The following is a 15,096-nucleotide window of genomic DNA, read 5'->3' as shown; positions in this document are numbered from 1 at the left end:
AAGTTGTCCTTAACCTCTAAGGGTCTGATGGTCAAAAGACACTTGTTAACTCAGTCAGGAAATCAAACCTAGAATTGCTTCAGTGGTGCTGTGGGCAGGATCTTCAGTATTCTTCTCCTATAGTACACTGTTACTTTTCTGTAGTCATGGTTACGGGACTGCAGAGATGGCCCCGCACTTAAGAGGAGGTACCGCTATTGCAGAGGACCTACGTTTGGTTTCCAGCCCCCGCCTCGGGCGCTTTACAGACACCTGTAACTCCAGCTCTGACGTCGCCTTCTTCTGCACTTCATGGGCATCTGCACTTATGTGGACATAATCACACACAGACGTGCAATGAAAAGTAATAAAAAGAAATCTTTTAAAAAAAATAAAATAAAAATAAGATCCAGGGAAGGTAATCTTTCCTGGTTGTTATCTAGTGCCATAGAAGAAAAAAATTGATGTTGATAATGTCATGTTGCATATTTTATTTCCTTTACAGCTATTAAGGAATAGAATTCTTCACTTTTTATGTGTTCAAGGAACTTGAACAAAGAAAGATGATTGTACTCAGCTGTCACTCACACCAAATCTGTTGCTAAGCATTGTTGTTAGTGTTATTTCTTTCAAAGCATTATTTCATACAGGAGTAGGAAAATACTTAAGAAATTTTTTGAGAAGATTTTGTTTCAACAGTTATTATTTTTAACAATGCCTTAAGTAATTAGTTGCGTCTCCTGTGAAGAGAGTTACAGTCACTGTTGTGAAATGATATGGAGAGAAGACATAACTGTTCTAATCTTACTTGCAGAGGAGAATCACGTGTACATTTGGCCTGCTACACACCATATGAGATTGTTATTCACTCTCAGAACTTTATCTGCTATTAAAGTAAATTGATCAACTGAACCCAGACAAAATTATAACCTGTCTTTCTCTCCATATGAAAATATTTCTAATTGTAATATTGTCACTGCATCAAATTTATAGTAAATGTAAAGTATGATCTAGGAAAACCCAGAGTTAACTGAAGCCATGTGCCATTAGACATTTTATCCCTAAACAACTAGGAGATGTATTCAGAGTTAATAAATTGTATTTTATTAAAACAGAATAACCGAAATTAATTTAAATGCATTTATTATACTTTATTTTACAGCCAAGAGGCAAGAAGTGATTGTTTTAATGAATTTTAAATCATATTCATACTTGTACAAGGAAATCCATTTCGTCTGATGCAGTATCCCTGGTTTCTCAGACAGTCAAGTTTTGAGGCACAGTGAAGCATAGATAGTGTTAACAGAAATGAAGGCTTTAATACCTCCCCCTAGTTAGACAGGCAGATAGATGTCAGCACGACAGCGGAGGAGGAGGAGGAACACTGAGGGTCTGGAGATGCTTTCCTGTTCCTGCAGCTTTTAAGTTGTCTGTGGTCCAGGTTGCAGCATCACCCCAGTGCTCAGCTGCCTTTGCCTCACCCTGGCGTGATTTGCACCATGTAAATGTGAAGCAGGAGGCCATGTGAGCCCTAGACAGAAGCTCGGTTTGAACTTCACAAAAACATTTAGGAATCACTGTGGCTTAGTTGCTTGAGACAGAAGATCCCACTGTCGTAAGTCTACTCCTAAATTGCTTTGTATTGTTGTACACATTTGAGGCAGATGTGAAATGGAAACGAACTACATGAAAATAAGTTCATCTTTTGAAAAATACTGGGATCATGTCTTCCTAAAGTTTTATTAATAATACTTGAGAAAAGTGTAATTGTTTAATAACCTTTTCTGATGTCTTTGTGTTTGCTCTAGGAAGATGACCCTCCCAGTGAAGGAGAGGTGATTAGGAGGCCCCATAAAAGGCTTCATGCAAATGCGATTCTTTCTCTTTTTACTAAGCAAGAACAGGAATTGCTAGTTTCACAGCAAGCAGAGGTACTTTTCAAACTTAAAGGGTTTGTTGTCTGTTTGTTTGTCTAGATATAAATACAGGGGGGTAAATCCAACTTTAAAAAAATTTTTTTTGGAGACAGGGTTTCTCTGGTAACAGCCCTGGTTGTCCTAGAACTTGCTTTGTAGACTAGGCTGGCCTAAACTCATGGAGATCTACCTGCCTCTGCCTCCTGAGTGCTGAGATTAAAGGCCTGTGCCACCATACCCAGTTTAAATATCCAACTTTTAATTTAGGTAAGACAGTGTTTAAATTACTCTGTAAGTGTTATGGCCCCTTTAACTTGGCCTGAACTAAGTTTTGTAACTGAGAAAAATTTAGACAATCTGTTCCAATCTTTTATGTTACAGTTTAAAAACAACAACAAAAAAATGCAGCTTTAAAGATTTTTTAAGCTGGGCGGTAGAGGCACATGCCTTTAATCCCAGCACTCGGGAGGCAGAGCCAGGCAGATCTCTGTGAGTTCGAGGCCAGCCTGGTCTACAGAGTGAGTTCCAGGACAGGCTCCAAAACTACACAGAGAAACCCTGTCTTGAAAAACAAAAACAAAAATAAAATAAAAAATACAGATATTTTTTAAATTACATTTGTTTTATGTGTGTAACACTTGCGCTTGCACATGAATGTGTACGCTCATATACTACAGCACCTCTGTGGACATTAGAGGAAAACTTGCAAGAATTTTCTATTTCCATTGTCTTGGTAACGGGCTCAAACTCAGGCTTGATGCCAAGCACCTTTACCTGCTGAGCCCCAAATGAAGCCATTGAAAAGGTCTGTACCCTTTTCACTGCCGGGTGAGAGTATAAACTGACGTCGTCGTTGTCGTCACTGTGGGAACCAGTGTGGACATTTCTCAGAAAGCTCAGACTAGAAGTACCATCTGACCAGCTAGTCTGTTCCTGGGCATATACCCAGGCGTCTAAAGCCTACCACAGAGCTACTGCACATCCATGTTTGTTGCTGCTTTAGTCACAGTAGCAAGGAAAGGCAATCGGTCTAGTGCAGCAGCAGCTCAGTGAAGAATTTTAAAAGGTGATGCATACACCCAGTGGAATTTTATTCATTTATAAAGAAAACCAAAAAGAAAATTTCAGGAAAATGTGTAGATCTGGAAATTATTAAGTGAGGTGATCCAGATGCATAAAGACAAATATCACATGCACTTTGTCTGTGGATCCTAGCTTTTAATTTTTTACATGTGTGTATGTATGCAACAGTTAGTGTAGGGGTGAAAGGGACCAGGAGAGAGGGACAAAGATTTGAAGGAGGACATGCCGTGGAGCCACCTGGGATGGAAAGGGTAGGAGGCAGTGGGTTAGAGGAAGTGGGGAAGAGGATCGACAGGTCAAAGTTTAAACATGCCAGAGTGAAACTGTTATTGACGCTGTTAAAAACAAAGGGAAATTTTTTTGAGAACATCCACTTAATCACTCATGTCAGTCTTTTTTGTTTGTTTGTTTTTTGTTTTTCGAGACAGGGTTTCTCTGTGTAGCTTTGGGCCTTTCCTGGAACTCACTTGGTAGCCCAGGCTGGCCTCGAACTCACAGAGATCCACCTGGCTCTGCCTCCCGAGTGCTGGGATTAAAGGCATGCGCCACCACCGCCCAGCTTTCATGTCAGTCTTTTATTGTCTGTTATATACCACAACCTTGGGAAAGATGAAGATATTAAGACATGCTCTCCACCTTTAAGCACTAACACAGGCACTGTGAAATATTATAATAATTACTTGGGAAAATGTATCTGGTATCACTCTAAACACTGCCCAAGAATATTCAAGAGTGATACTAATTTCAAAGCAATGTTTTCACTTTTTCTTTCTTTCTTTCTTTTTTTGGGGGGGTGGTTTGAGACAAGGTTTTTTCTGTGTAGCCCTGGAACTTGCTGTGTCCTGGAACTTGCCTGGTAGACCAGGCTGGCCTTAAACTCACAGAGATCCTCCTCCATCTGCTTCCTGAGTGCTGGGATTAAAGGTGTTTGCCTCCACTGCCTGGCTAATGTTTTTTCACTTAAAGCATGATGAGCCAGGCACTACCAAGCATGTCACTACAGTCTTAGCCCTCAGAAGGCTGAGGCAGGATGATTTGGGGTCGGAGACTAGCCCAGGCTACATAGCAAGACCCTGCCTCAAAAAGAAAGAAAACTAGTTGTTTCTATAGATAGAATCTTTATGGTAGTTAAGGTATATTATTCCCATCAAGTAATATAAGGTTCCCATCAGCAGTTTTCAGCAATTTTAATTGAAAAGGAATGAGAAGTCTACTTTTTACTCCAATTACAAGCTGTTTGAACAATGTATAATGGGTACCAGCATTTACTATTTTAAGTTAAAGTTTGCTTAGATGTTGTTTCTATTTAATAGAGCTTGAAAACCAATAATGATAGTCAGTGCTCCCCACACAAGCCTGCGGACCTGAGCTTAGATCCTCCATAGCCAGGAAAAAGCTGGGAAAGGTGACATAGACCTGCAATACCAGCTCTGGGAATGCAGAGACAGGAGGTTCCCTAGGGCTCACTGGCCAGCCATTCCAGACAGTGGGGGTGAACTGTAGGTTCAGTGGGAGATTAAATGTGCATGTGCAGCACCAGCCCACACCCGTATACACGTACACACACATGAACACACACACACACACACACACACACACACACACACACACACCACTGTATGCCTTACTAAACTTTTTGAAAGAAAGGTTACGTTTATTTAGTGTATATGTGAGCAGGTTGCAGTAGAGGGTTGTTTCCTACCATGTGGGCTCCAAGGATTGAAGTCAGGTGATTAGACTTGCAGCAGCGTTCTTACTTGCTGAGCCATTTTGCTGGTTCCTAAACTACTTAGACTTAATCTTCCTTTACCTTAAATGTGACATTAGAAGCACCTATGTGTTATGTATCATGATGTTTAAAAACTGTTTCCTGCTTTGACTGGTTTTAATACAATGGCCTTAGCAATTTTTCTCATTTTTAAAGGACATGGATAACAGTGTGGGCGAGCTTAGTGAAGGACAAAGGCTTGTACTGGCGACAGCAGAGAACATCTTTGCAGGACTGTCCGCCTCCCTGCCACAGCCCACTACAACTGCAGAGCTTTCCAATGAGCGAGCAGCCCCTGGGCTGTTCCTGCAGCAGTCTGACGTGGCCTCAGGTACACATGACTGTGGTTCTTGCTGTTTTATAGAATGGCACTTTAATCCTGTTGTAGGTTCTTGCATTCTTCTCGTGCTGACAGCTAGAGTGGGTTTACATTAGAATCTCCAGTCGTGTTCTTGATCTGAATCGAGAAGTACAGCTTTGTTAGATGGAGGCTGGAAAATTTCCTTATTAAAGGTAGTAGCTTTTCTGTGATACACAACACTTTCTCCTGGACATGATTTATGTGTTTTTGTTAGTATGTGCACCATTGGAAAGGATATTAGATAGTTCTTGTAATATACATACAAATACAAATACATTGCAAATACATACATTGCAAATTTTAATGCAGATGTACTATTTTATTATATACTAGAAAATGCAAGTAGCCCCTCAGAACCACCAGTCCTGTGTAGGACAAAGTTGAATGAGATCATACCGCTGTAGAAATGTACTCTATGATAATTGTCTGATTTTCTAGACGCAGTACCCAGTGCATTTGGGCTGTCTTGGAGAGTAAATGGAATACCTGTTTTTAGCATTTTGGAAATTACTGGTATTAGTTAATTTTCATTGTCAGTGGTAGCTCTAGCCTATAAAGAAAGCATATAGCTGGGCAGTGGTGGCGCATGCCTTTAATCCCAGCATTTGGGAGGCAGAGCCAGGCAGATCTCTGTGAGTTCCAGGCCAGCCTGGGCTACAGAGCGAGTTCCAGGATAGGCATCAAAACTACACAGAGAAACCCTGGCTCAATAAATCAAAAAAAAAAAAAAGAAAGAAAAAAAAAGAGAGAAAGAGAAAAGAAAGCATGTATTAGCAAACACTGAACTTGCTAACAGGCTTGGGTTCCAGCAAGCCTCTTGTATATAGTCAGTTGATCAGTACATAACCTGGTTTCATGTGTGTTTCTGTTTAAAGACATTGTATTTAATTTGTGTTGTTGATTATTAACACTGAAGTCACAGCCCACAGCACTGTAACTCATGCCTAAGGAAGTATATCTGTCTAACACACTTATCTGCATAGGCACAACAGAGCCTTCTTGTGCTCAGGAACATTGAACAGTAATTCTCTTTTAAAATGGCTTGGGTACCGTTCTAAGTAGGGGTGTGTGTGTGTGTGTGTGTGTGTGTGTGTGTGTGTGTCTGTCTGTCTGTGTAAGACAGACAGACACACAAGTGGGGAGGGAGGAAAGCAGAGGGAGGAGAGAAGGAGAGATGGAGAGAAGGAGAGAGAGGAAGAGGAGAGAAGGAAGACAGCTGTGAACCTGGCATTAACTTCCTGTGAAAGGTCGCCGTTTGTGGTGTCAGAGCTGGAGTACAAAGGCGCACACAGTAGGGGTTGTGATCGGCAGAGTCAGTTCTTCACCACCTTGTGTAGATCCACAGAATGACCAGAAAGTTCCTGTCAGTATTAATCTTTCATAGAAATAGGCTTCTGTGAATGGGTGACTTTGCAGATGGAAACTGGCCACTTATGAGCTCTCTGTGTTCTTTGTTACTGACTTTCCCAGGCTCCTTCCTGCATTCTGTGTTAGGTTGATGCAAAATGAACTGAGGGTTCAGATTGCATATAAGTCACTGTAACTAGACTCAAACCTGTCAAATAGAAATCATAGTCAACACAATTTTTTTGTCAACAAAAAATAGATTTGCTTATTTCTGTAACAAAACTGTATGCTTCACAGTTTGACAAAGTCTTGGAAAGTGTTTTCTGCGTTCGGCTGGCTGTGGAAGTATTTCACCTAATGAAAGTTCTGTGGACACATAGAGGCAGCAGTCAGTTGGTGAGAGAGAGGTGAATTTGGTCATGAGGCAAAACTTCATAGCTAATTTCATCACACCCAGCTTGTTCACCTTTTGAAGCTCTGGCTGTGGGATTGGCGCTTGGCTGTGGTCGTGGAGAAGACGACAGAAGCTTTGGGCCCTCCTGACCAGTGCTGTTTCAGACGTCACAGTTTCTGTGCGTCAGTTTGCTGAGCACACTTCTCAGTCATCGTTTTCTAGGATTCAGGAAGCTGGAGTGGGCAGACGGGCAGCAGACAGTATCAGGCCCTTTTTTCACATGCCGAAAGTTCGCTTTGGAGCCTCTCAGGCAGTCCAGCCATTGAGTTGGTTGTCGATGGCTGTCGTTAGCAACCCACTTTTTGTTTCGCGTCACAGTCCAGTTTGAAATGGTTGCTTTTACATAGAGTAACGGGGTGGAGGTTCAAAAGTATGATCTTTAAAGTTTTCAGTCATCTGGTGAGGTCCTCACTGAATGTTTTCACTTTTCCAACTTAATTCTAAATGTCCAGTGACCCGTCAGTGGTCCACATTGAGTACTTGGCAACTTCTACTGTAGTTGTGAGAACATCCGCTTCAGGAACTGGCCACTGTGCTCCTCATCCTGAAGGCCCCATCTCCTTTGCAGAGCATCTTGACACCCCTCGGCTTGGTGTGTTCGTCAGCAGTTTCTGGGCCAGACACACTGTTAACGCTGTTAGTGTCTGCGCTGCTTTGTGATCTGTTTTCAACTGGAATAAGGAAAGACTTCAATTTGCCTCTTGTCCAGAACCATTTCTACATTATAAAATAAATATAGTCAGCGAATAATGTCTCTAGCAAAAAAAAAAAAAAATGACTCAGAAGTATAAGCATTAAAATGATGTATAACATGACCATATTTAAGAATGTATTCCAATATCAAAAGACAGATTTCAATAGTGCAAAAAATTTTTACTTTTTAATTTTACCAAATTTTAATTTAATTTTACCAAATTAAATAAATGAAACATTAAAAAAAATAAATGAATGAAACATTAGTGCAGACTGTCAATGCCTGAAATTAGAGCATTTGTAGAGTATTTAATACTGACTTCCTACTAAGTAAGAGCCTTATATTGCTCAGAACTGAAAGAAATTCAAGACTGGAATTTCTAGGGGAATATACATAAACTTGCTGTATTTATCATTTTGTGCATATAGTGAGAGTGTTACACTTGTTACACACTTTCAGATTAGTTTTTATATGGCATATAGCGGGACACGTAGTTCACTGTGCAGAGTGCAGGAACAGAGTAGACACTAGAGGGCGCTCATAGATCACCTGCGAGACTAGAGGCGAGCTCTTGTAGAGTAAAATCTGAGTTTACAGCCTGCCTAGCACTTCCTCATCTCTCTAGTAGTAACCAAAGGGTCACCTGTGGTATAGTAAATAATTGTTGTATTTAATGAAAACATATTTTTAGAAAAATCCTAGTCATTTGACAACGATTAAATAATCTCTTTGAGACAAAGAGGTAATTATTTTTAAAAGATAATCTTAGCGAGATCCAGGACAGGCACCAAAGCTACACAGAGAAACCCTGTCTCAAAAAAAAAAAAAAAAAAAAAAAAAAAGAATAAGATGGATTGTGTATAACTTGAATACCTTTAGTATGATTAAATTTTTTTATTGCTTATATATATGTGTATATGCATGTGTGTACACAAGTGCATGCATGCCTCACACCCTTAGATAATGACTTCCAGGCTTGATTCTCTCCGACCATGAGGGTCTCAGGAATTGAACTTAGATCATCAGGATTGCCAGCCAGTGCCTTTACCCACTAAACCGTCTGAGTGGCCTTTTAGTATGATTTAACAGACTGTTCTGAATATATAGTATTCTGAAATACACAGAAACTAAAAATAATATATATATACTTTATCCTTGCTACCATCCAATAAAACATGAACATTATGTTAGAAAATATTGATTACTTGTATTTAATTATCCAGTGTTCTTATTCCTTCCTCCTCCACCCACCTTTTGTCACCCTTCTCACTTCCTGTTGCTTCTTCCACCCTCCAGGTAGTTTCCTTCTTTCATGTCACGTGGATTCTATCACCCTTCTCCTACTCGTCCCTACTCCCCTGTCTCACAGTCCCCTTCTGTCTTAACCCCATAGACACACAGGTGAAATGTAGTGTTTGTCTTTCTGAGTCTTACTTTGCTTAGCACAGTGTTCTCAAGTTCCACCCATTTTCCTACAAATGTCATTATTTTTTTCGTCACAGGTGAACATAATTCTGTCATGTCTGTGTGCATTTCTTTTAATCTACTTATCTCTCGATAGATGTTTAGGCTTTTTCCATTTCTTAGCTTATAAATAGTACATCAGTAAACAGGGATGTGCATGTATCCTGTGGTAATGTTACTTACGAGTCCTTTGTGGTTCAAGCAGTTCCTATGGGAATTTTGTCTTTAGCTTTTGAGAAACCTCCACACTGACTTCCATAATGGCAATACCAGTTTACTGACAGTGAATACGGATTTTCCTTTCTTTACATTTTTAGCATTTGTTGTCTTTCTTTCTGGTAATAGCCATGCTGATTGGGGTAAAAGCAGTTTTCATTTGCATTTCCTTAATGGGTAGGAATATTAAACACTTTTTTGAATATTTATTTACATTGTAGTTCTGTTTAGAAATTGTCATCTGTGTGTGTGTGGAGAGTTGTGTGTATGTGTATGCAGATGTGCTCACCCAATGGAAGTCTGTGCACCTATGTGGAGACCTGAGGTCCATGCTGATGTCTTCCTTTACCACCCTTTACCTTAGTTTTTGAGATAGTGCCTCTTACTGAACTTGGCGCTAACCAGTTGCCTTGACTGTCCAGTGAGTCCTTAGGCTCCACCTCTGTCTTCCCAACACTGGGGGCACAGACACTGGCGTGCCTTGATTTTACATGTGTGCTCCAGATCTGAACACAGGTCCCCCTGCTGGCATAGCAGGCCTTGTCCTCCTGAGCCATCTCCACCCTCGTCCTCCTCCTCTGGGAGCTGTCCGTTCAGTTCATTACTCCGTTAGTGCCAGGATCGCTAATTTCTTTAGTGTTTTTTTTCCCAGTTTTTTTATATTTTAGATATTAATCTTCCGTTTGATATGTAGATAGATATTTTTCCCATTCTGTAAGCTGCCTCCTCACTCTATTGGTAGTTTCTTCATTGTGTAGAAGCTGTGTGATTTCATGTGCTCTCATTTGTTTATTCTTAGGATGATTTCCATGTTACCATAGGAATTCTTTCCACAGAGTCCGTGCCTGTGATTGTTATCTTAAAGACATGGCTTCCTCTAGCAGTTTGAGAGTTTGGGGCCTTATAGTGGGGGTGTTTAATCCATTTATAATTGTTTTTTTGTGCAGAGTAAGAAATATGGGTACAGTTTTATTCTTTTACATGTAGATACCCAGGTTTTCCAACACTTTGTTAAAGAGACTGTCTTTTTTCTAGTGATTGCTTTTGTCAAAGATTAGGTGACTGTAGTTGTGTGGCTTTATTTCTGAGTCCTCTTTTATTTCATTGATCTGTGTCTTATTTGTGTGTCTTGTCACTTTGATAAAATATCTTACTAAAGCAAGCTAAGGAAGGGTGAGTTCAGGGATCCATCATTGGAAGGGAAGCATGGTGGGCGGAGTGGGAGGCCGCTGACATTGACTGACGTTGACTCCACAGAGAACAGAGTGCTGATGGTCACCTTGCATTCTTCTTTTAATTCAGTCTAGGACATCTGTCTGCCCATGGAATGCTCCAGGCCGGTCTTCCCACCTCAGTTAACCTAGTCTAGATCATTCCTCACAGGCACACTCAGGGCTTGTTTTCTAGGCGATTTTAGATCCTGCCAGGTGACGCTGTTGACAGTCACATTTCTACATCGTGTCAGCTTGACACCCGACCCAATTACCTTTATCGCCATAGACTCATGACCATTTTATAATAGAAAAGTTGATTTAGTACAAAAAGTCTCCATTGTTTTTAATAATTACAGCGCTGTTTAAAAATCTAAAAGGGAATAATCGGGACAATAGTAAGGCGTGATCAGACCAAAGTCCAGCAGGGAAAGTCTCAAATCTGCAGCTCCACGTCCAGCTTCGGGGACCTGGGATGCAGTCTCTGGGGCTCCAGAGGACTTGGTAGCCCCTTCCGCTCCTCCAACTCTCACTGCAGCATATATAGCCTTTTCTTTTCTTTTCTTTTCTTTTCTTTTCTTTTCTTTTCTTTTCTTTTCTTTTCTTTTCTTTTCTTTTCTTTTTTCTTTTCTTTTCTTTTCTTTTCTTTTCTTCCTTCCTTCCTTCCTTCCTTCCTTCCTTCCTTCCTTCCTTTCTTTCCCTTTCCTTTCCTTTCCTTTTTTCTTTTCTTTTCTTTCAGCTTTTTTTCAAGACAGGGTTTCTCCATGTAGTTTTGGTGTCTGTCCTGGATCTTGCTCTAGACCAGGCCGGCCTCAAGCTCACAGAGATCCGCCTGCCTCTGCCTCTGAGTGCTGGGACTAAAGGCGTGCGCCACCGCCGCCCGCTTCATGCATGGCCTTTCCTTGGGTCAGCTTTCCTCAGTGTCTGGAGTTTTCCTTGGCAGATGTCCCTTGGTCCTGGTGGGTTTGGGTCCTGGTATTTCCAACATCCTGGGTTCACCATTGTAAATTAGGTTTTACTTTGCAGTTTCATACAGTGGCCTCTCAGGACCTCCAATTTTGTCACACACTGCTTTGCTTCAGGGCTTTCTGACACTGTAGTCAGGCCTCCACGATCCCCTTAATCTTTTTTCTCATGTCTGCAAAGCCAATGACACTGCTACCAAGTTGTGCTGCCCGCTTGGGATGGAGCCTGAGCCGCTCAGACCACAGTTACATCAGCTTCCGTGTGTCAGCCCTGGGGAAACACGGCTAGGCTTTCAAGGAGCAAGGAGCTGCTTCAGCAGCGGTCTGTTTCAGGTTAGGTGCTCCCCTTTCAAACGAATTAGCATTGTTCACAAAGTGGAGCTTTCGGTGACTGGAGTCTTGCCCTCAGGACACTGCTTCTGTTGTGTTAGAACAAAGTAGCAGCTTCCTTAATGGTGCCAGTCACTTGAGCAGTACAGCTGCTTTCAAACCTGCCTGTCTGTAAACACACATTTAACATCTTTCTGCTTAGCTCTTGGATCGCTCACGTGACCTAGATGAGAACAGTTAAAATAGTTGCCACACCGCAGCCTGAATGTGCTCCTGTCTTGGAGTCTCTAAGTCAAACAAATTAGTCTTTACATTTAAATTCAACCCCACTCAAGTCCTTGGGCTACAGATGCAGCCAAATTCTTTGCCAGAACATCACAGGAGTGCCATTAACCCAGTTTCCAACAGGAGTCCTCATTCCTCTCGGAAGCCTCATAAACTCCACTGTTTGTGTTTCTCTTGTTAGCTTGTCTTCTGGCCCTACCAGAATGGCCTGTTAACCTCTGCTTGCAGGATCCTCGGCGTAGATGGTCTATCCCTGACAACCCTTCCACAGTCACCTCCAGAACCACGTGGTCAGGGTTATTACAGCTCCAGCCACTTCTCATACCAGCTTCTGTCATTATGTGTCCTGTTGCTGCGACAAAAGCAACTTAAGGGAGACGGCGGTTGTTTTGGTCACACCTCAAGGGCACAGACATCATAGAGGAGAAGGCAGGATCGTTGGAGTGTGAAGCTACTGACCACCGTGACTCCATAGTCAGGAAGCAGAGTGATGAATGGTGATGCTCAGCTTGCCTTGTCCTTTTGAGTCAGTCCAGAACTGCAGCCATGGATGGTCCTGGCATGGCACTCTTGAGGCCGTCTTTCCTCCTCAGCTCGTCTTAACTCCTCACCAGCATGCCCCAAGGCTGCCTGTCTACTAGCTGATTGTAGACCTTATCTAACTGACAGTATTAACCGTCACATTCTATGTCCCTCCTCATTAAACTCTATTTTAATGGGTCTTAAAATACTGAGACAAGTTTTTGGTCAAGTTACTCCTATTAAAATGTACTGATTTTAAAAATTAATGACTTAAAGTCCACAAAACAAAATATTCTCCCTCCTTGGGTGGGGGATTTTACTGTGCTTTGTTATTAACCTAGTATTGAACTTAAGTGGCCCATCGAGACAAGTAGTCCCGAGACCATCCATGCAGGTGGAATGATGACACTCATTTCGGGTTTTTTGTTTAATTTAATTTTACATATCAGCTACGGATTCCCTTGTTCTCTCCCCTCCCACCCGCCCTCATTTTGTTTTTTGAGCTTCCTGGGCAGACATGGTGACCTTGCCACCTTCAGCAACCCTCTTGTCTGTGGCCTTGATGGTATACACGACAGCCTGATTCATATGAGTAGCAAAATGATCCAAAAGAGGAAGTCAGAGAAACTCTCCAAACACACAGGCTTAGCTGGAACCATACAGTGGTGGCAGCTTCGTCAGTCGGGGCAGTGGAGGGCTGTCTTCCAGCTTCCTAGAGAAAGACCATCAGTCTTTCCCTCCAGCTCAGTACCTTCGCGTGCTGTGTAAGCTGTGCGACAGTCTAGTTCAGGGGCATTGCCAGCTTTGATTTGGCCCGAGTGATCACCTGAGCAGGGAAGCCAGCTGCTTCCATTGTGGGACATTTTTGCTGTTGCCACAGGGGACATCTCGGACGGACATATTCTTGACATTGACACCTGCAGAGCCACCAGGAAGAGCCTCAGGGACATTTCAGTAGACTTTATACTTCAGTTGTGACATTGCCTGGAGCACGGTTAACCACCAAGCAGGAATGATAACAGCAGTCTCCACTTGGCCCACAGCAACAGTACCAATACTACCTACCAATTTTATAGACGTCTGGGAGAGAGGCAGGTGCAAAGGCTTGCCATTGGACAGATTGATGGTGAGATACATCCCAAAGCCACCTGAAGTATGGTTGCATTGTCATTGCTAGCTTTATTTATTTATTTATTTTTAATGTGCACTGGTGTTTGCCTGCGTTTATGTCTGTATGAGGTTGTTTGATACCATGGGTCTGGAGTTACAGACAGTTGTGAGCTGCCATGTGGGTGCTGGGAATTGAACCTGGGTCGTCTGGAAGAGCAGCCAGTGCTCTTAACTGCTGAGCCATCTCTCCAGCCCCAGTCATTGCTGTCTTTATGAGTGACTTTGCATCCTTGACCCAAGGCACGTTAATACTTGGTACCAACGTGTCGTCAGCATTCTAAAGAGAGATTACCACAGATGCTACCATGCCAGGTTCATAGCCAGTTTTCTTTAAAAGCTCTTTTCATTATTTATGTGTATAGGTGTCTGGCCTCGAACTCACAGAGATCCACCTGCCTCTGCCTCCCAAGTGCTGGGATTAAAGGGTGTGCCACCACTGCCCTCCCTCATTAGGGAATAACCTAAAAACATATCCCCCAGCTGGGGGTGGTGGTGCACACTTTTGATACCAGCACTCAGGAGGCGGAGACAGGTGGATCTCTATGACTTTGATTCCGCCTGGTCTATATAATGACCATCCAGGGCAGTTAGAGCTACGTAGTGAGAGACCCTGTCTTGGGGAGGAGACCGCCCCCAAACTGAAAACAAAAAGAAATGGATAGATTCCTAGGTAACTATGACATGAAAATTAAATCAAGAAAGTACAACCAACTGTTCTTTTCATAATTTATTCTTTCCTGTGCTCCTGTGATTAAGATAGCTGCCTTCCTTTTCTGTGTATAGCATTCCTTGTAGTACTGGCTTTTAGTCATGAACTGCCTTAGTTTGTGCTTGTCCTGAAATACACCTCCCCTTTTTTTCCTCTCTCCGTTTTAAAAAGTAGACTTGCTGAGTATAGCAGTCACAGTTGGCAGTTACTGCATCTCAGGACTCAAGGCCATCGGATTAGGGTGTGCTGAGACCTCTTGGCCCAATGATCTGAGCTCAGGCCCCAAAACTCACTTGGTGGAGGGAGGGAGCCGGTTCCCTCAGGTTGTCCTCTGGCTCCACACAGGCACCATGGCATGGATTCCCCTCCCCCAACACACACTAAGTAAGTAAATATATGTTTTTAAAAGAAAGAAGAGCTTCTGGTGTTAGGGTTGCTGATGAAAGATCTGATGTTCTGATGTTTCTGCCTTTGTAGGTGAATTGGTGTTTTTCTCTTACAGTTTTTAACACACACACACACACACACACACCCCGCTTGCTTTGTGTTTTTGACATTTTGAATATAATAAATTATAGAGAAGTTCTTTTGTGGTCATGTCTTTTTAGGATTCTAAATGCCT

General features: G+C 42.2%; 1 protein-coding gene across 1 annotated transcript in view; it reads left to right on the top strand.

The window, feature by feature from the left end:
* Positions 1-15,096, top strand: part of Kiaa0586 (KIAA0586 ortholog) — a 115,108-nt gene that overhangs the window by 71,146 nt on the left and 28,866 nt on the right. Inside the window, 2 exon segments of the mRNA XM_052739636.1 lie at positions 1,788-1,910; positions 4,903-5,077. Of these exon segments, the coding sequence (XP_052595596.1) occupies positions 1,788-1,910; positions 4,903-5,077 (298 nt within the window).

Source organism: Peromyscus californicus, unplaced genomic scaffold, assembly GCF_007827085.1.
Source record: "Peromyscus californicus insignis strain IS unplaced genomic scaffold, ASM782708v3 Scaffold_15__1_contigs__length_86483966, whole genome shotgun sequence".
Taxonomy (NCBI): Eukaryota; Metazoa; Chordata; class Mammalia; order Rodentia; family Cricetidae; genus Peromyscus; species Peromyscus californicus.
This window is presented reverse-complemented; position numbering and strand designations above follow the sequence as displayed.